Source organism: Typopeltis vanoorti, chromosome 20, assembly GCF_054136105.1.
Source record: "Typopeltis vanoorti isolate ZY-2024b chromosome 20, IOZ_Tvanoo_1.0, whole genome shotgun sequence".
NCBI lineage: Eukaryota > Metazoa > Arthropoda > Arachnida > Uropygi > Thelyphonidae > Typopeltis > Typopeltis vanoorti.
In genome coordinates this window covers 1,415,401-1,442,345 of record NC_143568.1, presented here as the reverse complement: position 1 = coordinate 1,442,345, position 26,945 = coordinate 1,415,401, and the positions used below count along the sequence as shown (strand labels likewise).

The 26,945-nt window shown below is 37.2% G+C and overlaps 1 protein-coding gene across 1 annotated transcript in view; it reads right to left on the bottom strand.

Moving 5' to 3' along the window:
* Positions 1-26,146, bottom strand: part of LOC150095190 (uncharacterized) — a 353,683-nt gene extending 327,537 nt beyond the window's left edge. The window contains exons 1-2 of the mRNA XM_090410551.1: positions 25,862-26,146; positions 5,734-5,933 (exon numbers count right to left, since the gene is read on the bottom strand). Coding sequence (XP_090266677.1) covers positions 5,734-5,902 — 169 coding nt within the window. The 5' untranslated portion in view covers positions 5,903-5,933; positions 25,862-26,146. The remainder of the gene's footprint in view (positions 1-5,733; positions 5,934-25,861) is intronic.
* Positions 26,147-26,945: the final 799 nt, after the last annotated feature.

Sequence of the window (26,945 nt, the reverse complement as noted above, 5' to 3'; positions counted from 1 at the left end):
TCCCTATTTATAAAAAAAAGGAAATAAAGAAGATTGCAATAACTATAGGGGAATTAGTCTGCTGAATATAGGATATAAAATATATGCAGGAATATTAAAAGAGAAGCTAAGCAGTATTGTAGAGGACAAACTACTAGAAGAATAAAATGGTTTCCGAAAAGGCCAATCCTGAATAGATCCAATTTTTACTTTAAAATTATTAATAGAAAAGAGAATTTCAAAAAGAAACACATGTGGCCTTTATTGATTATGAAATTTTGACAAAATTAGTAGGCAAAAATTGTTTAAAATATTAACCGATTTAAACATACCAAACCAACTTTTACTCTTCCTTACTTTCAACCCAAGAGATGCAAACCTACTATGGATGGAAATATTTTCACAATAAATAATGCAAAATCACCTTCTGACAACATTTCACATAGTGAAAGACTAGCCATTAAAAAACTGAGGAAAAATAAAGATATTATTATCCTTCCAGCTGACAAAGGGAATGCCACTGTCATCTTGAATAAAACAGACTACTGAAATAAAATTCTTGAATTACTAGACAGATACTTACTCTGAGCTTAATAGTGACCCCACAAGTGAGTTTCATAACAGGACCAACAATCTTCTAAAATCAATTTTGGAATTACCTAGGAACATTCGCCTTTTGCTCAGATCTGTTCATCCTTTAATCCCACGGTTATACAGCCTTCCTAAGATTCACAAAATCCATACTCCCTTAAGACCAGTAGTTGAAGGCATCGACTCACTGACTTACAACTTATCTAAATATCTCGCCTCTTCCTTAAAACACCTCACAGGCAAATCCTCTTCTTACATAAAGAATTCAACTGACTTTGTTTCTAAGATCAAAGACCTCAAACTAAACAAATCAGATTTGATGGCAAGCTTCGACGTAGTGTCACTTTTCACAAATGTTCCAACCCAGGAGGTTCTCTCTCTTCTCAAGAGCAAATTATCAAAGAAGTTCTTCACCTTACTTACCCACTGTGTCAACTGAGGCTACTTTAGATTCGAGGACAAGATCTTTAAACAAAACTCCGGACTAGCTATGGGTAGTCCGCTTTTCCTGGTGACAGCTAATATATTTCTCGAAGACTTAGAAGAAAAAGCAATTTGTTCGGCCACACTAAAACCTAAAATCTGGCTCCATTATATCGATAATGTTTTTCTTATATGGGAACACAGCCTAGATAACCTCAAAGTTTTTTTGGATCATCTAAGTAACTATCATCACAAGATCAAATTCATCTATGAGCTAGAAGTTAACAAATGTCTTCTTTTTTTTAGACATAAAACTATCCAGGTGCTCTGATAACATAAAAATTTAAATCTTTACGAAGACAACACATACAGACAGATACCTTCAGGCATCCTCTCACCACTATCTTCCACAGAAATTTGTCATTATTTCCACCCTTGCATATTGAGCCAGATCCTTATTATCAGACGAAGTAGAGCTTCAACATGAACTTAATTTCCTCAAACGGACCTTTCTTAATAATGGTTTTACTTCAAAAAGTATTGAGAAACTTCTTTTTCACAATCGTCAACAAACTAATGAAGATTCTACTACCCCCCCCCCCAGAGCTTACATCTGCTTGCCTGTCATTAGTTCCCTCTCCCCCAAACTGGCTAAAATTTTAAAAAAGTTCAACATTAAAACATGTTTCTCTACATTACCTAAACTCTGTTCTAGCCTTAGTCAACCTAAAGAAAAACATCACCATCTTCGGTTCCCAGGAGTATACAAGATTTTTTGTAATTGTGGAAAACCTTACTACGGACAGACTGATAAATCTATCCTGCTACAAGTTGAAGAGCACAAAAGAGACATTTCCTATAACAGAATCTGAGCCAGCACTCTAGCCAGCCAGGTCTTGTTCTCTATAAACTCTGATGAAGGCCACTAACATCAAATAGACTGGTCTCAAACTACTAATATTTGCAAATGTTATGATGAACTTGAAAGACGTATTCTTGAGTCAAAAGAAATTACCCTTGATTCAACCTACATGAATAGCAGCCTTAGCTACTGCTTGCCAGATTCGCATAGCTCTGCTGTCCAGTGCTGGTGTTCTTGTGATTTCACACGCACGCACGCATAAACATACAGCTGGAACTGTAGCGCGGACTCCAATTTAAACTGTACTACAGTTTTTAGTAGATCTGTTGTTGTTATTATGTAATGTTTCTGTCAGGTTATTTTGTGTTTTTCTTTGTACTTTGACACATGAAGAAGTTGGATGACCAACGAAACTAGTAGTGTCCTCATTAAATCTTATTATTTATTACATCAGTGTTAAGTCATTTAAATTAAATTAATAAACATATATATAACAATCTGGAAACAGCATAACCCATTTGGTATACAAATAACTCCACAAATGAAGATAGATACACTACTATTTACAATAATCAAACAGTATTAGCTACATCAGAAGATGATTTACAAAGATCCTTAAAATCATTAAATGATATCTCAAAACAATATAATATAACAATATCTAAAGAAAAAACAAAAATAATGGCATTCAAAGGAGAAAACCCAATAAGAAGTAAAATAGTAATAGATAATAAAATATTAGAACAAGGAAATACTTTCAGATACTTGGGATGTGATTTATCATATGAAGAAGAAAAAGAGAGACACCAAAATATTAAACTTTGTCCAAGTAAATGGCATAATAAATAATATATTTAAGCCATCTCTAATACAAAAACACACTAAAATCAGACTATATAATGTCTTTTCAAAACTAACTCTACTATAAGGAAGCGAAACATGGACCATAAAAAAGAAAGAGGAAAAACAAATTCAAACAGCAGAAATGAAGTTTCTCAGAAAAACAGCTGGATATACCAAGTGGACCATAAAATAAATGAAGAAATCTTACAATCCCTGAAAATACAACAATTAATTACTTAATAAAAATGGCTAGAACATTTAAATCGCATGGACAACAGCAGACTACCAAAAATATTATACAGATACAAAACAAGTGGAAAAAGAAGAATTGGAAGATCAAGAAAGAGATGGCAAGGCATTGGCCTAAAATCCATGTTAGGAAGAAGAAGTGACTGAAATTTGGCCTACCTACTAGGGACAAACAGGAAGATTTCTTAACATCTATTTTTGATAACATAAGAAATGCACTCAATATGATCATTAAGATAAACTGTGGACTAGTAGACTCATTCTTGGATACCTCACCAAACATGATTAAATGGAAGAACACTACAAAAGCTACATAGAGGGTGCTAAAAGTCAGAGAGTCTATTTTAGAGTCCAAAACAATGAAGCATTCCCTAAATCTCAACAAGCATGGCTGCATCAATTACTAAAAATTTCAGACCATCATTTTACAAGTAAACCAGACTGCCAGTCTATCCAAATCATCCTTCAAAATTGTAACACCATCTGTATTAGTTACTGCTCTACCCAACTTTGCATCACTGGCAAACAACTGAACAATTCCTCTCAAATCCTTTCCTATATTGTTAACGTACAAATTAAACAGAAGCAGCCCAAGAACAGAGTCGTGTAGCACACCGCTAGTCAAATCAGAATAAACTGCTCACCGATATCTCCCCATCAACCACCCTCTTATCCACCTAACCAACTCTACGTCCATCCTCATGAGCTGCAGTTTACTGATTAGAATTGCATGTGGTATCCTGTCAAAGGCTTTTGCAAAGTCCAGCAGTATCACGGTAAAACTATTACCTTTATCCAACTTAGTTGTCATTGTATTATAAAATGTGAACAGTTTCTAAGGCATGACCTACCCTTTGCAAAACCATGTTGTTCCCTCTCCCTATACAGTATCCCATTTCTATCTATCCATTCCTGTATTTTACTCTTGACCAACTTCTTCAGAATCTTGACAACAACTCCTGATATGCTGATTGGTCGGTAATTTGCTACATCAGTCTTGAAGCCTCTTTTAAGCAATGGAACTATTTTCCTCTCTCTTTCCACCTCCTTTGGACTAATCCAGAGCTGAGACTTAGATTAAACAATGTGGCCAAGGGCACTGATTTTTAATTCCCTAGTACCTTCACATAAAACTCGATCTGGCATACCATCTAATCCCAATCCCATAGCTGTATTCATATCAAAGGTCTGTAATATGCTATGCACCTCCAGTTCATTTACCTCAGTTTGCCTATAAGCCTTTGCCTCTTCTGTTATTACAATATCTCCACCTGGATGATATATTCTTGCAAAATGCTCACTTTAGTAATTTTGCCTAATTCAGTTACCTTTCTACTATTTGCATTCATTAAACTCATTCTGCCATAAACATTCTTCCTTTTACTTGCAGCATATCAAAAGAACTGTTTGGGGTTATCTACAGCCTGCAATTGCTTCCTTTCCTACTCTTCTTCTTACCACACTGCATACCCTTCTGCCTGTGCTTTTTATTGCTCATGTGCCTGCTGGTTACCTTTCCTCCTTGAATTCCCTCCTAAATTTTTTTCTTTTTTTTTTGCAGCTTCAGCTTAATGATGATACTCATCTATTTAACTCCCACTTGATTTATTCTCCTGAATCTAGGTATGCAGTCTGCCATTACTTCCCTCAAACACTCCTTTACCACTTCTTATGCACTATCAACATCCAGCCCTTGCAGGTTCACATGCCACAGCACTGATCCAAGCAATCTTGTAAGCTTGTCATACTTACCAGCCTTGTAATTACCCCTATTAACTGAAAATTTTACACATTTAGCCACATTCCAGATTAAGATCACACAATCACTCTTATCAATTGGCAGCAACATGGCTATATTGGTTATAGACAAATTCTCGAATGCAATTGCTAGATTGAGCACTCTCAAACCCCTAATATATTCCATCACATGCCATACTCGTGCAATTATTCCTCAGTAACTGCATAAATTCCACTTCTTTCCTCCCATATATCTTCTCCTTCTTCCAATCTATGTTCCCATAGTTGAAATCCCCGATAATAATTACTTGCCCTCCACTCATTAAGCCTATTTGGTGATGCATACTATCCCCCATCATCTTTTCCATCCCCTTATCTATGGAAGCATCCAACTGTATATTTTGTTCTGTTGGGCTCTACCTCACACCAGATAGCCTCAAATATGATATTTTCACTGGCCTGCAGTTGAACTTCTCTCTTTGGATGCAGTTCATTGGCTATCATCAATAGCACTATGCTCCCCCCCATCCCATTCTTTTCTCTCTATCTTCCCTGAACACACTATACCCTTTACATTCTATCCCATGAACTATATCATCTTCTATCAGCCATGTCTCACTAATGTCAATAACCTTGCATATATTGCACTGTATGAAGTTCCTTTGGTTGAATTCTTTAAAACAATGATGCCCTGGACACAAGTGTTCTGCTTCCCATCGGTTCCATGCACAATGCTACATAACTTATCGTGCAAAAAGACCATATTGACTATACAGTTTAAAACAAAACTTTTCACTTAAATCTAATTACCACTGCAATACAGTTTGATTCTAATACAATTTTTAACTAATATCATTATTTTTTTAAATCAAACAACTAAACTTTTTTTAAGCATATATAGTTTGCACTAATAACTGTCATAAAACTTGATCAAAAATTATGGTGATAATGTTTTTATTAAGTTGTTCCATTTTAACTGTATGTAAAATAGTATTTATATAAAATGGCCATTACAGTATGTTAACACAGTTGATTTGAATATTAGTTACCTTCAGGTTTTGTATATATTCTTCCTCCAATTCTATCTCTTGCTTCCAATATGGTGATATTTTTGAAGCCATGCTTTTGAAGGTGAAATGCAGCTGCCAAACCTGCCATTCCTGCCCCAATGATAATGATTTTTCTTTCACACTGTATCTTTGCAAGTGAAGATGCCATTGTTATAAAAAGCTAATACTGGCCAAAAATTCTGGAATAAAATATTAAGTCATTGAATGCATTTATCAAACACATCATCATAAGATACACAAATGTACCTATTAAGCAATGAGGTTGATTTTTTACAGGACAGTCTTTTGAATAAAAGTAACAAACATGTCTTAGTTTTGACCGCTTGAGTGTGTTGTAATTGCAGGTGCAACTTTCGACTCTGATGATGCCGCTGTTTTCGTGTGGCAACTGTTGAAGTAAGAGTGCGTGAGTGGAGCATGTCAGAAGTTACATCATGGAGCAAAGAGCTGTGATAAAATTTTACCGTAAATTAGGAAAACTGTTACAGAAAAAGACCTAAAAAAGTTTACAATGATGGCAGTGACTGTCTGAGCCATGCACAGGTGTTTCACTGGTTTTCAATGTTTAAAGAGAGAAGGGAGTCATCCTGGAGAAACCACACTGTGAATGGCCAGTTTCTGCATGGACAAATGAAAATGTGATGAAAGCTAGGAAAACTGTTGCCCATGACAAGCAAATAACCACTAGGCTACTTGCAGTACAGCTTGGTGTTGGTAAGGAAATGATCAGATTAATCTTAGAAAGAATTTGCGCACAAGAGGAGGATTTATTCGAGATTTGTGCCACATATATGATGCCTATGAAGCAGTTTTTGGCTTAGAAGATGATTTGTGCAATCAAACCGCCCCCCCCCCCACCCAATTAACCAAATTTCTCTTGCAGACTTTTTTGAATGAAGTATGCCTTGAAAGGGGAGTGCATCAGTGATATTGAGGACATCCAATGAGGTGTCAGACAGCGAAGGAGGTTCCTATTCAGAGCTTCCACCTGAACGGAAACCATGCCTTCAAACAACTGTATGACAGATGTAAATATTGAGTTCGAGGGAGATTATTTTGAATCTGTGTAATTGACAATTCCAAATATAGTTCTCTGATTTGATATAATAATTATTTTATTACTTAACAGGCATATTGTGTACAATAACATTTTTTTTAATACCAAAAGACTGCTTTAAGATTATTTCAAGGAAATAGTTTACAGCTCATAATAAACATACAAAGGAGAGCATGAAATTATAAATTAAAGATATATAACCAAGAAATTATATACTTGGTTTAATCCTTCATCCAAGTGTAAGCAAACAAAGTTTGCACCTGAGTTTTTCAGGACTGGGGCAACTCTTATCTAGAAGCCAATGACTTCACATCACTTGCCTTAATATGCCATGTGTGTGATTAGCAGTTGGAAGGGGGGATCAATCGTTCGATGCTGTTGGCACACTCTCCCTCGATGAGTCTTTGGACTCCCTGGAGGTGTCACGTAATAATAATAATGCAAAGCACATATCATTGTGGACGTGTTTGATACCAAGCATTATGGGAAGGGTCACTACCCAAATCAGTTTCAACCCTTATTGAGGTCTCATCAGTGGGAGACAGACACAGAGGTGATACCAAGGTTGAAGTAATGCAGAAATCCTATTTTGCATTATGGGATACTAAGTTTGGTGATGTGGAGTCATCACCTTTTATATATTATTATTATTATTATTATTATTATTATTCAGGCCTCCATGGAGTCAAAAGACAATTCGTGGGAGGTCCTTCCTAAGAACATAAAGTCTGTCAAGACTCATCTAGGAGAGGTCCCCCCCCCCTAAGAAACACAAAGTCTATCATACCACTCCTTAAACTTATTGACCGTTCTCGCCCCTCACCACTCCATCAGGCAAAGCATTCCATGGTTCAACGACCCTACACTCAAAAGAAACCACTCTTCACCCTCTTGCTCACAGTTTCCTTTCGTAACTTCCAGGGATGGCCTCTTGTCATCACTCCTTCCTGCTGTTCAACCAAGCAAAAGAACTCCCCAAGCCTGTAACCACCTCTCAACAGTTTAAAAGTCTCAATCATATCACTGCACCTTCTTCTATCCACCAAACTCTGCAGTCCACATTCCCTCAGCCGATACTCATAACTATACTTGTACAGTCCTGAAACCATCTTTGTCATCCGTCTTTGTATCCTTTCCACAGTTAATTTATCCCCTTCAAATCCTGGGGACCAAATCTGAGAACAATAGTCCAAGTGTGGTCTGATCAGAGATTTATACAACGGAATGATCACCCTCTTATCTCTGCAGGTCAGTGTCCTTCTCATAATTGCAGCAATCCTCTGTGTTACCTTCACCACCTTTGCAATACGTCCCCTAAACATCAGGGTTCTATCAATCATCAACCCCAGATCTCTCGTCTCATCTACTTCCTCAAGTATAACTCCTCCCATAGAGTATGCAGAATCCCATCGATGTTTCCCAAACATCAAGACCTTACATTTTGCTGCATTAAACTGACACCCCCATTCATTTGCCCATCTATCTAGCTTATTCAAATCCTCTTGCAGGACTACCACATCTGCACTATTACTAATAATCCTTGCCAGCTTCGCATCATCCGCAAACAACTGAATATCCCCTTGCAATCCACTGGCAATGTCATTGATATAAAGGTTAAACAATATAGGTCCTAGTACTGAGCCCTGTGGGACCCCGTTGTAACCCTCTGCCTCCTTGAAACTGCTCCACCATACACAACTCTCTGGTACCTATCAGACAGCCAATCCTGAATCCAGTTGACCAATCTGACATCCAGACCCATGTGCTGCAACTTAAATATCAGCTTATCATGTGGCACCCTGTCAAATGCCTTTGCTAAGTCTAAGAAAATTGCAGTATATGCCTTTCCCTCATCTAATACTCTTGTAACTTTATTATAAAAGGCTAGCATATTGCTAAAACAAGAGCACCCAATGCTGTATACAGTCCCTCACTACTTTCTCCAAGATCTTAACAACTACTGATGACACACAGACTGGCCTATAATTAGTCTGTTACCACCCTTATGCAATGGCACTATCTTACCATCCTTCCATTCCCTGGGTACCTTTGCCGAAGCCAGACTTTCATTGAAAAGCCAGGTTAAAGGCACTGTCAGTTCCCTAGCACATTCTCTCAAAACTCGTGGTGAAATACCATCCAGTCCCAAAGCTTTACTGACATCCAGAGTACTCAGTATCTGAAACACACTCTCCTCCTGTACCACTAAACCTCGAACCAGCCGTATCCCTCTAACATTAAAACTGACTCCTCCAGGATGAAATACTCCAATAAAGTGTTCACTGAACAATTCCACTATGTCCTCTGCATCTGTCACTCTATTCCCATTTTTATCCCACAATATCATTCTTCCACAGTCATTTCTCCTCCTACTAGCCACATAGCTAAAAAATTTCCTAGGATTTTCTTTGGATCTTAGGACCAATCTCCTCTCATATTCCAGTTTTGCTTTCCTTACCACACTAGTCACTCTTCTGGCCTGTGTCTTATATTCTTCATTCATTCTCTCTTCACCTGTCTCCTTATATCTCTTCCATAGCCTCTTTTTCACATGCAATTCCTGTTTAATATTGTTTGTCATCCACTTTACTCCAAATTGTGTCCTCTTCTTCACTTGTGGTATACAACTTACCATTGCTGCTAACAAATATTCTTTCACAATTTCCCACGCATTAATGATATCCCACCTTTCCAATTCCTTCCTCCCTCCATGAAACTTCCCAAAGTTGACATCTAAGACTATTATAATCACCTGCATTATAATTCCACATAAGTTCCCGTCTATTTGATACTCCTGCATGCCTATTCATATTCCAAGTCACAACCATATGGTCACTCTCTCCAACTGGTGGGAGAGATGTCATCTCAGTTATTATCAACTCTTCTGATGCTATAACCAAATCCAAAACTCTTGAACCTCTTGTTGCCTCTGTTACATGTTGCCTAAGTCATTTGTCCCTCAAGAATTCTAGAAATTCCATTCCCCTATTGCTACATGCATCTTCCTCTCTCCAATTTATATTACTGTAGTTAAAATCTCCCATAACAATCATTCTTCTTGCACTTGCCAAATTTAGCTGTCTAAACATCTCCTGGTCCCCATCATCTGTGCTCCTGGGTCTGTAGCAACACCCCACTAAATATCCTGTCTTGCATACCTCTACCCTCACACCATATGCTCTCAAAATCATTTGTCTCACTTCCTTCCAAAGCCTCCACTCTTAGAGGACATAGGTCATCACTTATCATAAGCAGTACCCCACCACCATGCTTTCCCCTCCTATCCTGACAAAAAACGCTATACCCAGCGACTTCTATTCCTGTTATTATATCCCCTTCTGTCAACCATGTCTCAGTGATCCCAATAATTTTTGGCCAGGCTGATGCTATCTGCGCCACCAATTCCTCTCCCTTATTCCGGATATCCTGGCGTTAGTATAACGCATATAAATGCCATTGTTTCTATACCCAGCATTATCCCTTCTAGACTCCACTGGGCTCAGTGTTACCTGACATCGTCTCCCTTCTCCCAAGTATCCATTCCCACAAGAGGCCACCCCTGCTATTATCCTCCCTGGGACACACTGACTCGTTCAGAACAGCAATCTCTCCAAATGCCTACATTCTTCCTCATTCAAATGTAAGCAGTCTCTCGCATACAATTCCTCTCTTTACTCAAACGCACTCCAAACATCCACATATACTAGTCCTCTCTTGTCACACATTCTCGCTATTATGCCATTCAATATCACCGCTCTTCTGCTCAGCTCATCATTATTATACCTAGGCAACATGTACACTATTTTTCCTCTCTCTGTCTTCTTCCGTAGTCTCAAGCAAAAATCTCATATCGCTCGCTGCCCGACTTACATTACCACTCAAGTCATTTGTTCCTACCATCACAATCATTTCATCTAACCTTTCACCTCTCTTAATTGCCATAGCCACCCTTTCTATTGTTCCTCCTGGCAAACACTCCTCACACATCCTATCTTGAACACCACGGATCATTGAGTCACCATACATTATACCTATTACCATTCTCTCTCTCCTATTGTTTCCATTCTCTCCTCTTCTTTCATTCCCATAGGTCTCTCATTCCCTCTCCTCTACTGCTATTCTCTCTTCTAGCATTCCCATACCTCTCTCTCTCTCCTACTGTTTCTATTCTCCCCTCTCCTAGCACTCCCATACATCTCTCTCTCTCTCATTCCCTCTCTCCTACTGTTTCCATTTTCTCCACTTCTAGCACTTCCATATCCCTCTCTCATTCTGTCTCTCCTACTGTTTCCATCCTCGTCTTCTACTATTCCCATACCTCTCTCTCTCTCATTCCATCTCTCCTACTGTTTCCATTCTCTCCTCTTCTAGCACTTCCATATCCCTCTCTCATTCCGTCTCTCCTACTGTTTCCATCCTCTCGTCTTCTAGCATTCCCATACCTCTCTCTCATTCCCTCTCTTCTGTTTCCTTTCTCTCCTCTTCTAACACTTCCAAAATTCTCTCTCTCCCCTACTCTGATTCGGCTTGCATTTATCTCTTCCATTCTCCTAATCTTATCTTTCATACTTCTGCTCTCATTCACAAAACATTCCACCTCCTCTTTCAGCTCATCTATCTCCCTCTGCAGGTCAGTCACTCTTAATCTAAATTCACTCTTCCAAACAACACCATCTCCTAAACTTTCACAGTCACTCACGCATTCCACACTATCAACTATTATTTTCTCATTCATATATATATTTTTTTCATTTTCTCCTGTCACACTACTTGTCTTCCTACATGCATTCCCCGTTCCTGGAGCAACAAGGTCAGATATTGATAATTCGAATGCACTTATTTCCTCCCGCTGCCTGCATTTTGCACACATACGCTCTCCATTCTCTTTCACAAGTCACATATCTAATTCCCGAGACGCATACATACCGGAAGTACTGCATGCCACAAAGTCCCTTATGATATTGCTAATAATTGAGTTCTTAAATGGCGGAGGACTTGGTGATACAGCACTTGCGACTGCAGCTGAATCCGCAATCATTCCTTACTGCCGTGTAGTAATCGTTAATTATTAAATTAATAAGAAAAACAAGTACAAACAATTACAAGCAAAACAAAACATTTAAGTACTAAATAAAATGAAATATAACTAAATACAGTAATGAAAACTTAGCTTCGTTTTGTCTTCCACCGTTATGCATTCGATTCCGACAGTAACCAAAATATATTATATCGCAACAGCAACTAACTTCCAAAAAACAACCATTGAAGTACACTTGTATTCAGAGAACCAATTTAGCACTCAAAAAAGTAGAAAAATGGGGAAAAAAACGGACTATTCACTGATTAAAAATCACTTTCTTCTGCACAGCTCAAATTCACCGCCACTTGCCATTTTCATATGTATATAAATATAAAACCTTATATGTTTTATATAAGGTTTTATATTTATGTCTCAACATCACTTTTATCAACTATTCTCCTCATCAGTCTTGCATCAGCAAACAACTGAATATCCCCTCTTAAATATTTCCCTATATCACTGATATACAAATTAAAGAGTAGTGGCCTTAGTACAGAACCCTGAGGCACTCCACTAGTCGCCCTCATCCTACTAGATTCCACTCCACCAAATACTCTCTGGAGTTAGCCTGTGTTCCATCCTTTTATCCATGCTATTAGCTTCATTCCCATTTGTTCTAACTTTTGTAATAGTTTTCCATGTGATATTCCATCAAATGTCTTTGCAAAGTCCAGCAATATCATGGTGTAGCTATTTCTTTTATAAAATTCTGCTCTAACTTTATTATAAAATGTGAATAAATTACTAAGACAGGACCTACCCTTTACAAAGCTGTGCTACTCATTAAAGTGTACTGCATCCCTATTCACCCAATAGTGGATTTTACCTTTAACCAACTTTTCCAATACTTTAACAACTACTCCTGATATATTAATTGGTCTGTAGTTTCTACCTTTGTCTTGGAGCAAGTTTTATACAATGGAACTACCTTGCCCTTTTTCCAATTACTTTGGACATTGCCAGAGCTCGGACTTAGAGTGATTGACTTCATCAGAGGCAATGCCAATACTCTTGCACATTCATGTAGTACATGACATGCCATCCAATCCTGCTGTATTCACATTGATATTTTTCAATATACTGAACACCTTTTACCTCAATTTGATATGCATCTCTATCACATTAACAACTACAAAATTCCACCTGGATAATACATCTTTGAAACATGATCACTCAACAACTATTTCTTTTGCATCTGCCCTTTCTACCATGAGCATTGTTTAAAATCATCCTACCATAGTCATTTTTCCTCTTAATTGCTACATAATGAAAAAATTATTTTGGGTTTACTTTAGCCTCCTTAGCTAATTTTCTATCATAATCTGATTTGGTCTTTCTCACCAAACTAGTCACTCTTCTTGGTTCCATTCTGTACTGCTCATGAGTATGCTGATCATGTTTTTGTTTATATTAACCCTCCCCCTCCACATTGTTTTCTTTCTTTCTTTCTTTACAGCTCTTGCTTTATATCTCTGCTCAACCACTAAATTTTCACTTGGTTTATGCTCCTACCTCGAGTAGGCAGTCTGATACTGCTTCTCTTAAACAATCTCTAACTATTTCCCATGCATATTGGTATTCTTTCTTGGTAGCTTCTGAAGCCATGGCACTGCTCCAAGATGACTCTTAAGTCCATCTTAATTACCAGCTTCATAGTTCAACATAGACCCTTTCTTGACAGCGAATTCCATGTTTGGCAACTTTTCAGAACAAGACTGCATGATCACTGACCCCAATTGGAGGCAGAATGTCTACTTTGGTAATGAATATATCTTCTGATGCTGTTATCAGATCCAACATCCTTAAATCCCTTGTCCCTTCTATAACAAGTTGTTTTATATAATCAACCTTAGCAAATGTATAAATTCCACTTGCCATGTCCCTTTTCTCCTTCCAATCTATATCTTCATAGTTAAAGTCTCCCATGATAATAACTGTTCGGCCTGCACTCATTGAACCTTCTCTCCAACACCAAAAATCCTCTAACTTCTAATTTTGTTTTGTTGTAATTCTTCAGCTATCATCTGCAATACACCATCTGCTGTCCTCTTCCCTCTATCTTCTCTAAAAAATACAGTACTTCTTTACATTATATCCATGTAACTATATCATTGTCTGTCAACCAGGTCTCAATGATGTCTGTAATTTTTGGCCAAGTCAAGCTGATCACTGTCAAAATGCCTCTCCCTTATTCTGATACTTCTTGCATTCATGTACATGGATTCCAACATCCCCTTGTACCCACAATTACCCTAATGTCATTACCAACCCATTTGAATCAGCAACCTGTGAAATCACATTCAGCATTGCATAATCATTTCTGCACGCATTCTTATTTATCACAGGGGCAGCCAGACACATACTTGATTGCATCCTCCCAATATATCTAGTATTCCTGGTTTTGCACTTCCAAACTTTCACTAAACAACACTTTCTCTAAACATCTAACTCGAAGACAATTTAAAATGTAGTCAGTCAGGCATATATAAGTACTTTCATCCATCCATTTCACTCCGTACATCAATTAACTGCACACCATTCCTCCTGCACAATCTTCTCGTTGCCTCATTAGAAATCTTGGCCCTTCTTCCTAATATCCTATTGTACTGTGGCAGCACTCACAATTTTTACTTCCTTACTCTTCATTTTTGTTTCTTTCAACAACTCTTTCATATCTTCTCTTATTGCATATTTCTCCCCCTTTCAAATCATGTGGTCAGGTCATCTCTTTCACTTCTCTCTACTGCAAACAAACAGCATCATAAACATCCTTGATTTTAAAACAATTACTCTTTTATTTTATTTTTTAATATCAACCACTTGGAGGCAAAGGGCATAACCTGAACATAATAGCAATGCAATAACGAGGGCATGTCAAAAGAGACGCCCGGCACAGGAGCAACTAGGTTTGGGGTGCAAAATGTAAAAAATGTAAAAAATAAAAATAAATAAATACATATAAAAATCCGCTATTTTATATTGTATTTTTAAATTTCGGCAATACGCCGCTTTAGACACACAAATTCTGCAACCCACTGCAACTAATTTGATGAGGTTAATAGTAAGTATTTAACATATTGCATTTAGTAAAATTTAACTTGTTACATTTAATTTTTCTAAATTTTTGTCTTTTTGGGTTGGAGGCACAAGTTAGACACTTGCCACAGGTGCTTCATATCCTCGTTACTGTACTGCATAATAGTGTAGGCAACTGATCAGTAACAATCTGTTAACATGTTTTTTGAAGAGTTGGAAGTTGTATTCATTTGAAAACTGTATGGAGAAAGGGCCTTCCTCCATACAGTTTTCAAAGAACAGATGTATATAGAATAAGAGAAGAATAAAAGGATAAAATATTGGTATGATAAGTTTGAAAATGCGTATGGACTGGATAGCAACAAGAGGAAAGTGCAGGATTGATGATGTCAGTTCAATGGAGCAGTACTCATAAAACTTTTTATTAAAAATATATAGAAAGAAAACATTATGAAAAAACAGTTTGAGGGAACCTGTGAGAAAGGATTATAATCCTTTCTCACAGGTTCCCTCAAACTGATCCAAGCTTAATAGATAATTATCTATTAAGCTTGGATCTATAGTATGGAATGAGGAATTCAGCAGTAAGAAAATAAAGGCTGCTTGAGAACTGACAAAGAAATACATAACAGCATCAATGTGTGAATGTATTCCAAAAGTCAAAAGGCTGAATAATGTAGGTGTAAAATGGATGAGTGAGGAAGAAGAACTTTGGAGGCAGTACAAGATGAATAATGGTAATAACTAGTTATGTGAAGAGTATAAAGAACAAGCTAGGAGAGTGACTCGGTAAGGACAACAAAAGTGCAGTATGAGTAGAAATTAGCAAATCAGGCAAAGAACAACCTTAGAGTTTTGTAGATATGTGGCAAGTAGAAGGAAGAATGATTATGGTAAGATGATGTAAATGGTAGAACGCTAACTGCAGCAGAAAACATTCTTGGGGTATTCAGTGATCAATTTATAAAAGGTGTTTCATCCTCATCAGGGTGAAATCGTGAGAAACATAAATGTAGAGGATCTAAAAGAGGATGGCTTAACATGAATGAGCATGAGGTATATGAGGAAATAGATAAACTTGATGTCAATAAGCAATAGGATTTGATGACATATCACCACATGTCTCAAGGAAATGTTTCAGGGCATGTCTGTTTAGTAATTATTATTATTATTATTATACAGGCACTTCTATGGAGTCCGAAGACTCATCACATGAGACCCAATTTATCCACACAATCTATCATACCTCTCCTTGAACCCATTAACAGAAAAAGCACTCACAACTGACTCAGACACCCCATTCCACTCATTCACCACTCTCCAAGCAAAAAATCTAGTCCTCACACCCTCTACTGACTACACCTTTATTCAACTTCCAGGGATGACCCCTTGTTCTGGTCACTCTAGCCAAGTGCTGAAACATTTCCTCTGCATCTAGTCTGCATTTCCTCAACACAACCACCAGTTAACGCGGCAATCGTGTTGAGTTGTGCTGGAAAATGTGTTTTTAAATTAAAGTATAGTGTGCCTTTTTGTCTCAAATTGTGCTGCAGTTGTGCTTCAGTTGGATACAAATGACCTTCAGTGGTGTTACTGTTTGGAATTCTGTTGTATATATTGTGTTTTCGCTGCTGTTTGTTTCACTACTTCAGCGACTAAAGATGGCATCCACCAAGAAGCGTACGTCAGTGGCTCGCAGAACTTCTCTATGAAAGTCTGGCTCTGCATTGGATTGTTCGCAGTGGATGCATTGCAGAAACTGTTATATGTATGCACCGAGGAATGTGAAGGATCTGTGGGCTGTTTGGCTAAATAAGAAGAATGAAAACATCGACGTATGTGAGAAGTGTCGGGATAGGTTGGAGCGATTAGGCATGGAAGCAGACGTCAGGACCGTAGCAGATGAACTTCGGCAGGAGTTCGGGAAAATGAAAAGTGACCTTCATCTTTTGCAAGAGGAATTGGAAGTGCTCAGTAAGCGCGGGGTGGTGGTGGGGGGGGTGTCTGGAAATTAAAACCGAGTTAAATGGGTTGAATAGAGAAATTAGGACTATGGGGATTACTCTAGCTGAAGTAACTAGAACAGGATTAAGTATGGGAGAGTCTTTGGTGATTGATGAAGAAATAAATAGTATGGGAGTGATTGGGAGTCAACAGAATGAAAGCACAAGAGGTCTAGAAGAAACGAGATGTCGTGAGAATGAGGGAGTAAGTAAAAGAGCATTGAGTAATGAAACTGGGAGTCATGCTGAATAGCGTAGAAAATGAAATGAATCAAGCTGTGACTGACTCTTGTTTGGACTTGAATGAAGTTATGAGTAATAAAATATATGATGATTCTATGATTAAGGGTATGGAGAGTGGTATGCTTGAGGAGTGCTTGGCTGGTGGAACAATAGAGAGAGTGGCTTTAGCAATAAAGAGAGGGCATGCTGCAGAAAAGATGATAGTTATAGTGGATACAAATGACCTGAGTGGTAGTATAAATCGGGTAGCAAAAGATTTAAGAACATTGTTAGATATCGTGAAGAAGAAAAGTGCCATGGGAGGATAGTGTGTGTGTGCTGCCTCGTTTTGACAATTATGAGTTAAGCAGACGAGCGATGATAATGAATGATATAATTGCAAGAATGTGCAAAAAAAATAGGTCTGGAATTTGTTGATGTCTGGAGTGTGTTTGAAGGCAAAAGACAGCTGTATGCAAGAGATGGGTTGCATCTGAACACGGAAGGTCATAAGTGATTGAAGAAGCTTCTGTTTTCTGAACAAGTTGAAGCAACTGGGTAGGGAAACTAAAATTAAAAAGTTTAGTGTAAGAGGTAGAAACTTAAGCAATGATTGTATAATTGTTGATCCTTATTCGCGGAATAAATTGCAGAATAGAGGGGATAAAAATCGGCATGGGATTACTGAAATTAGTGACATGTATATCAGTTCTTAAGCTGGCACAAGAACTCAAGGGAATCTGCAATTTTTGTATACAAATGCAAGAAGCATTAGAAATAAGAGGGAAGAAAGTCAGTGCAATCTCACCAAAAGTTATAGGCATTAGTGAAACTTGGCTGTCAGCAGAAGATGTGGTCACTGGAATTGAATGTGATGGGTACAGTAGTTTGAGCAGGGTTAGTAGTTGGAAGGGGACCAATCATTCGATGCTGTTGGCACACTCTTCCTCGATGAGTCTTTGGACTCCCTGGAGGTGTCAAATAATAATAATAATAATAATTTTCAGGGAGGATAGAGAACACAGAACAGGGGAGGAGTACTGTTGATGATAGCTGATGAGTTGCAGCCAAAGAAAGTAATATATCAAGATGATAGACGTGAATAATAGTACATTTGAGGTGGTATGGTGTGAAATAGACCAACGCAACCAAATATACAGTTGGTTGCTGCTATAGGCCAGGGGGTATAGGGGTGATATCAAATTCATGCATCAGCAAATTAGTGCAGGGTTAGTGATTATTATGGGGGATTTTAATTATGGTGATATCAATTGGAAGGAGGAAATATCACGTGGCAAAAAGGAAATGGAATTCATACATCTTCTACGAGATAATTACTTGAAACAGCACATAACTGAAGGGACACGTGGTGTGAGAGTGTTGGACCTGGTCATTGGTTCAGAGGATATATGCATAAGTTGTCCTCGTTACCTCCAATTGGTGAGAATGATCATGTGGTATTGACTTGGAAGGTTGCAAAATTTGTGTATTTCTCTCTTAAGAAGGGGTACATACAGAACTACAGGTTAGGCAATTATAACAAGCATTGGAGTGAGCTTGCAGCAGTCCCATGACAGAACATGGGATAAAATCAGCGGGTATGCGAGGAAGGCAATATCAGACTGTGTCCCCATGGTCAGAAAGACGATCGAGGTAGGCGTTAGATGGATGAGTAGTAGTTTCAAGCTTGATCTGCAAAAAAAGAAAATGTTATGGAGAATTTACAAGGAGAAAGGTGATCAGTACACCCATGAGCAGTACAAGGCTCAAGCTAGGAAGGTTACTAGCATAGTAAGAAAAGCTAAATCAGATGATGAGAAGACCTTAGCCAAGGAGATCAAGGGTAATCCCAAAGAGTTCTTCTGCTATGTGGCAAGTAAAAGGAAGAGTGACTTCAGAAGGATAACCTTAGTGGGTGCTGATGGTATTGAGGTGACAAATTCAGATGTAATAGTAGAGGTACTGAGTGATCACTTTTCAAAAGTCTATCACCCAAGTGATAGACTTTTGAATAAGTAGCAATGACTAATGTGAGAATTGAAGTTAAGAAATCAAAAGGTACTTTAGTATATTGCAAAATTTAAATGCGAACACTGCTGTAGGTTTAGATGGAATATCAACTTGGGTGTTGCGTGAACGTGCAAAGGAATTGTCAATCCCTCTTACTTGGTTATTTAACTTAAGTTTGAACTCTGATATGGTCCCTAGGGAGGGGAAGGAAGGCAAAGTAGGTGCATAAAGGTGGCTCTAAAACTGCGGTAGTTAATTACAGACAATCACCAACTCGGGAGTGGTGATGGTAAAAGTATTGGAAAAGTCGGTTAAAGACAAAATTCAAGAATGGGTGGATCAGGATATGATACTCGATAGGGCAAACATGGTTTTGTTAACGGTCGATTCTGCCTTAGCAATTTATTAACTTTTTATAACAGAATGACTTCTGAGTTGGACAAATGAAATGGCTACACAGTGGAACTTCTGGATTTTGCTAAGGCTCTTGACAGGATACCCCATGGAATATGCAAATTGGAGCAGATGGGGATGGATACCAAACTGGTGATATGGATAGGAGAATGGCTCAGGGAGAGATACCAGAAGGTGGTGTATGGAGGAGCAGAATCCAGGATGAGGCAGTAGTGTGCCTCAGGGCTCTGTGCTTGGGCCATTGTTGTTTAATTTGTACATCAATGATATAAGAAATGGCTTAAAGGGAGATATTCAGTTGTTTGCTGATGATGCAAAGTTGGATAGCGCAATAAAAAATTAAGCTGATGTTGAGAGTTTGCAGGATGATTTAAATAAGCTGGTAAAATGGGCAAAAGGAAATGGATGTCAGTTCAATATGGAAAAGTGTAAAGTTATGCATTTTGGGATTAAAAGATTACCAGCTGTGTACCACATTGATAGAATGGTATACACCAGGAGATTGATGAGGCTAGGGACTTAGGGGTGTTGGTAGATAGGGAGATGAAGTTCAGGGGGACACATTGCTAAGTAATCCTATGTGCAATCCAAGATTGCTCATAGGATTACTTGGTTTTGAGGAACACACTAACATCCAGAGATAAAGAGGTTATTATTTCCGTTTATAAAGCGTTGATACTTCCACATTTGGATTACTGTGTTCAAGTCTGGTCACCTGGATTCCTTGGAGATGAGGAGGTTGTAGAGAGGGTTCAGAGGAAAGTGACTAAGTTGGTGAGTGATGTAAAAATTGTCCCTACATTGATAGATTGAGAGCTTGTGGATTGCAGAGGTTGGCTAATAGGCGGAGAAGAGGGGATATGATAGAAACATTTAAATTACTAAAAGGTTTTTATAAGATTGATGCAGGGGAAATGTTTCAGCTGTGTGATAGTGATGGAAGAACAAGAGGTCATCCCTGGAATTTAAGGAAAAGTGTGGTTAACAAGGGTGTGAGAACAAGGTTTTTCGCCTGGAGGGTGGCGAATGAGTGGAATGCATTGTCTGACTCAGTTGTGAGTTCTTTGTAAATGAATTCAAGAACAGATATGATAGATATTGTTTTGATAGTTTGGTCTCCCGCGATGAGTCTACTGACTCCATGGAGATACCCATAATAATAATCTATCCTATAAAATCCTTTAATCAATTTAAATGTTTCTATCATATCCTCCTCTTTTTCCTCCTATTAACCAACTTCTGCAGTCCCTACACTTTCAATCTATCCTCATAGGGAACATTCTACAGGCCACTCACCTCTGAATCTTTTCCACAGCTTCCTCATCCCCCAAGAAACCCAAGTGACCAGACTTGAGCACAGAAATCCAGATGTGGGCATATCAAAGCCTTATAAAGAGGAATAACAACTTCCTTATCTCTACTTGTTAATATGTTCTTCAATATCCAAGTAATCTTATGGGCTATCTTAGCAACTTTAGCAATATGTCCTCTAAAATTTTAACTCTCTGTCAACCACCCCTAAATCTCTAGCTTCATTATTTCCTGGAGTACAGAGACATCACAGCTTGTAATTGATTTATCTCAAAAGCGCCTCCGTAGCGCAATTGGAAGAACGACGGTACATTGCGCCCTTCGATTGGAATAGGCCTAAGTTCGATTCTCGTCGCGATGGGAGGAATCTTTATCTGGTCAATTTCAATCGATGGTGAGTTAGCCGATCTCATACGGAGGTAGCAGGGTTTTTTCTCCCGGAAACTCGGGTTTTTCATCCTGCATGCATACAAATCGGCCCTTCAGAACACACGCAATTTACAGACAAAAATTACTAGTTGTGGTGGTGGTGTTGGAGGTGGGCGGTAGATGGCGTTGATTCGTAGTAGAGGTAAGGTGTAGAGACAGTTGAAGATGTCCTCCCGCGATGAGTCTTCTGACTCCTTGGAGGTATCAGGAATAATAATAATAATAATAATAATGCATAACTTTACATTTCTCAACATTAAACTGACATCCATTAACTTTTACCCATACTGACAGCCTATTTAAATCTTTCTGTAAGCTCTCCACATCGCCTTGATTAACTATTACTCTACCTATTTTTTATTTTATTTTATAAGTTATTAAAGTGGTTATATAAGAAAGTACAGGTACAAAAGGTAACAATTCAATAACAACCAAACAAGAAAATCACTGTTGTTAGCAAGGGTGTGTAGACTATTTTTGCATGAGTGGTGAATGACTGGAATAGATTGTCAGGGCACTCGCAGGTAATTGTGACCTATTCCATTCCATTAACCCAGCATTAGTAAGGTGGGGTGTCACAGACCCCAAAGATTTTAAATTGACTATAACTTTTTAACAATGCGTGGCAGTGAGTCATGCCTCAGTATAGCTTCCCCCTCCCATAACCCGCTACCACAGATGACAGGCTGTTGCGCACAAGCAACAAAGGTGGGAAAATGTAACAACGGTGGGACCCCCACTTTACCACCTTTGTTACATTTTCCCACCTTACTAACGCCGGGTATGGGTTAAGCAGATATATGAGAGGTTTTGTGTGATATAAAAGTTAACATGGGTCTCTCAATGAGTCTCCAGACTACATGGGAGATACTGTACAATAATAATAATGAAACAGAAATGTTGAAATAAAGTGGATATAAAATGCTGGAAACAGAATGGAATAGAATGTAAAAAATGAGGGAAGAGACTTAGCAAGCATCCATAGGTATCTATTTTGTTAATAATTTAGACCATTTTGTTTGGTTATATCTTGCAGTGTGTGCAACCCATCTCCATTTTTAATGCTCTTCTTCTTTTCAACCTGGACAAGTCTAGATACCCATGGATGGCAGTAGGTAAAGAGGGAAGGAAGATATGGCAAAATGAAAGTGTTAGAATTACTAAAATGCAATGGATGACACACTGGAAACAGAATGAAATTAAGAAAATGTGGGAAAAGGGACTTCAGCCAGCAATAGAATGGTCTGGGTTGAAAAGGAGAAGATCCCCATAGATATAGACAAAATACTGGATTTATCAAACTATCATTTAATTCATTCTAACTCACTGTCTTCATTCCTTTGATCCTAGGCTTCTCTGAATGTTTGATCTTGGGATCGGTTCTAAAACTAATACTAGAATAGGCTGTCCTTCAATTCTTATTTACTAATCTTAGTATCCCACCTTACCAAGTTACCCCCAGTCAAATGAAATCGTATCATGTAAATTGACAGAAGAAGACTTCTGCCAAGTTACATAATACTTTAACACATACCTGGGTGGTGAGCTGAAGAATCAAAAAGAGCATAACATGCACCCTGAATAGCATACACCAAGAATGTTTTCAGCAGACTGCCGAGATCAAGTGCATGTTTTCTGTATATGAATACAGAAGCTGTATACATATGCTGACATCATCATATTAATTCTTTTAATTTCTGGTTGACATCTAATGATCTCTTCTCTGACTGACCTCTAGTACTATCAAGTAATGGCTGATTCACTTTTAGGAATTTGATTTTTACGTAATTCTTTGTAAAGATGCCAAATGATAGGCAATATATAGAACTAAATTTATGTTCCTTCTGTTTAATTATATGTAATTCGATTACATATAAAATATAAATGCATAAGAAAGATGAACTTGACATTTTTATTGTTAAAAAAATGAATAAATAAATAATAAAAAGTTTGTGCGTGTGTGTGTGTGTAAGTTATATATAGATATATATTCCTCTTGCTTGGTCTCCTCATGTCTGAGGACTCGTGACCCTAGCCACAATGTCTCTCCATTTCTTTCAGTCTTTTGTTGAAGCAGTGGCCAACTCCAAAGTAAGTCTGGTGGTCCTTTTAATCTGGTTCAACCATCTTGGTCTTGGGCATCCTCTTTTTCTTTGTCTTTCGACTTTGCTCTAGATGATAAGTTTTTCAGGGTTGTCATTTTCACATCTTGAAATGTGACCGAAATAGTTGAGAATTCTTTTATTTGCAATGTTACATAGCTGCCTCTTGTATTTAGTTGACTTATTATAGTTTTATTAGACCTTATGTCCATCCAGGAGACTCTCAGCATCCTTCTCCACCACCTCATCCTGAAGCTTTTTATCTTGTCCACACCTTTCTTGCTGAGTGTCCAAAATTCAGCACTATAATTCAAAATCTAAAACACCAAGCTAATGACCAGTCTTGATTTATTGAAAGAAATGTTTCTGTCTTTCCATATTTTCTGCAGCTGCAGTATTACTGACCTCACTATACTAATTATTCTTTTAATTTCTGATTGACATCTATTCTTGATGCATATTAGAGCTCCAAGGTAAATGAAATCATCCATCTTTTTAAAGTCAATGTTATCATTTTCACTTATGGCCATGTATTTTGTTTTATCATGATTAATTCTTAAACCATATTTCAGGCTTTCCCATATAACTCTTTTAATGAAAGATTATCTTATTGCCACCAACTGAGAAGCCACTGTCCTGTCCGCTAAGTGACTTTCTCATAATATATTCCCCGTAAATTGTACAAATCAGGGGAGAGTATGCATCCTTGTCTCTCACCTTTCTCAACGTTGAACCACTGAGATGTTTTTCCATCCATTTTCAACGCAGCCTCTCGTATTCCTCTCATAGAGTTTTTTTTTAAAAGGTATGTCAAGTGTATGTCAATGAAGCACATATACAATGGAATACTAAATTCTTGAGCCATTTTAACCAAGTGCCTTTGATTAGAAATTTGATTTCTGTTCCAAGTCCTTTTCTAAAACCTGTCTATATATATATAGGCAGGTTTCAAACACACTACTGTCTTTTTGTACTTGTTCTATTAATGCAATTTTAAGTCTGTAATTCTTTATATATTTCTTTGATTGTGATACCTGAAGATGTTGATCAATTCAATGAAACTAGTAAACTAGTAGTATTTTTTCAAATATATCATGTGATCTTTTTATCTCTCGGTATCAGTCATTAAAGCTTTTTAATAATATTTCTAACCGAGTAAAAATGAATTATGATAATATATATATCTTTTAGCTAAAGATATAATCATTAGCTAAAAAAAAAAAAAAAAAAAAAAAAAAAAAAAAAAAAAAAAAAAAACATTTACTAATGTATAATCAATCAGCATAATAATAAACAGACATGAATTCAAAATAAGGATTGGCAGGAAAAGCTGCAACATATAACAAAAGATGTCCCAAATTATCATTATTATGTGGCACCTCCAAGAGGGAACACTCACTCTCTCAATTCACATGCAATTGCACTCATTTAATGAAACTGGAATTATTAATACAAAAATTTATAATTCAATTTGATGTAATTGGGAAACTAATCTAATAAAATTTGTCTCTGAAACTGCAGTTAACACCTATTATCAGTGTAACATTATTACAAATGCCATTTTAGATAACTACTAATTATTGCTTACATAAAAATAGCTGAAATTAGTAAAACAGTCCAATGTGTATTCAAAGTCAGCAATATTATCATTGAAACAGCTCTTGGTATTAAAAGTCAAGCAAAATTCATAAAAAATCAATAACATATTTAATTCACATTGCCTTTCCTTTAATCCCAAAACAGATCTACTAATCCAGAATGTGAGGCTAAACAATTAACTACCAGTTCAAATATCTATTCTGGACGTCTGCATCTTAAAGACATTGCTTCTGGATAAGTTATGCTATTTGAGAGGGATTTGGATGAATCCCTCCCACAACCCCACTTTCCAGTGGAGAATTCCATGAAAAATCTAGTTTGTCTGGATGTACAAGTCCAGTAACAGTTCCTGACAGCAATAATTTCTCAAGAAATATATTTACAAATAGACAACCATGATATTTTCAATGGAGTAAGATCCAACAAACTTTCTACTCATTAATATGCCACTGACTTGATATCCTTCATTAAAAGGAGAAGATGGGAGTTTCACTATAATGATATAATGGTTTGGTTATTAATTATCACTAGACATTAATTACCTATGTTTTTTTTTCTTTTCATCAATGGTTATCTCAATTAAGTTCACTTTCTTTTCAAACCATACACTTTTTTTTTTCAGATAACACACAATACTATATATATATAGGACCTTCTCCCAGGCTGTAATGCAAATAATCTAGAACTGCACATCAAATGTGAAGCTATTTAAATCTCATTTAGGTAACAACACTTGCTGGAACATTTCTCCAGCAGTCTTAATACTTCAAAACAATATATATATATATAACTGGTCCATTTCTACTTATAAAATAAATTTAGAATAAAATGTAAAAAGCCTTACGTGTATTTTGTGGTATAGCGTTTTATTGCTATGAATAATTAACTTGCTAATTTTCAATTAATACACAGAAATGACTGTATAACTGGTTTCCTTAAACAACAATGAATGAACAAACACCTAAGATCGCTATCCGTGTTAAGTAATACAAAACAAACAATCGTTTCGCTTTGCCTATACTCAAAACGTACAGAGTGAATTTTTCTTAAACTTAAAGAATAAATACAGAACTATCAAAGTACAAACGATTAAATTTTGCGCGACACTTTTTTTACTTGTACGCAGCCATCATGCTCCACTCTCCTAGAATCAGCTGGGATGAAGTTCAAGGCCACATGTTTAAAAGTAACTCTGAGAAGCGTCAATACTTACGTGGCTAAATAACAAATTTCATTTTGTACTTCATCAAATACTCTTTCTTTAAAAATTCCAGTTCGTTTTTTTTTTTTTTATAAACATAAACCCACGTTTTTTTTTTCATATCTTTAGTTATAATGGAAAGAGTATGTAGAGGATTTGTACAAGAGAGATAATAATACTGAAGGAGAATTTGAAAGGAGAGAATTTGTAGACGAATCCATGATAATGAAAAGTGAAGTGATTCAATGGAACAACAGCCAAAAGAAAAGCTCCTGGAGCTGATGGTGTGTCAGTGGAATTATTTAGAGCAGCTGGAGATGAAGTAGTGAATAGATTGACTAAAATTTGTCAACATGTTTGGAAGAATACATACGGTCCTAAAGATTGGAAAACATCAGTATTCATCCAAATTCCAAAAAAAAAAAAAAAAAAAAATCAAACCCCAGATATTGTGAGAATTACAGAACCATCGCTTTAATTTCACATGCAAATAAAGTTATGCTAAAAGTGATCCAACAATGGTTGGAGCCATATGTGAATGTAGAAATGCCACAAGAACAGGCTTTAGGAGAGGCAGAGGAACTAGAGACCAAATGGCAATCATGAGATGGATTATGGAAAGAACAAGAGAATTTCAGAAGGAAGTATTCATCTCTTGTGCTGATTATAAGAAAGCTTTTGATTGCGTGGATCACAATAGACTGTGGATTGTGAAGAGATCAATGGG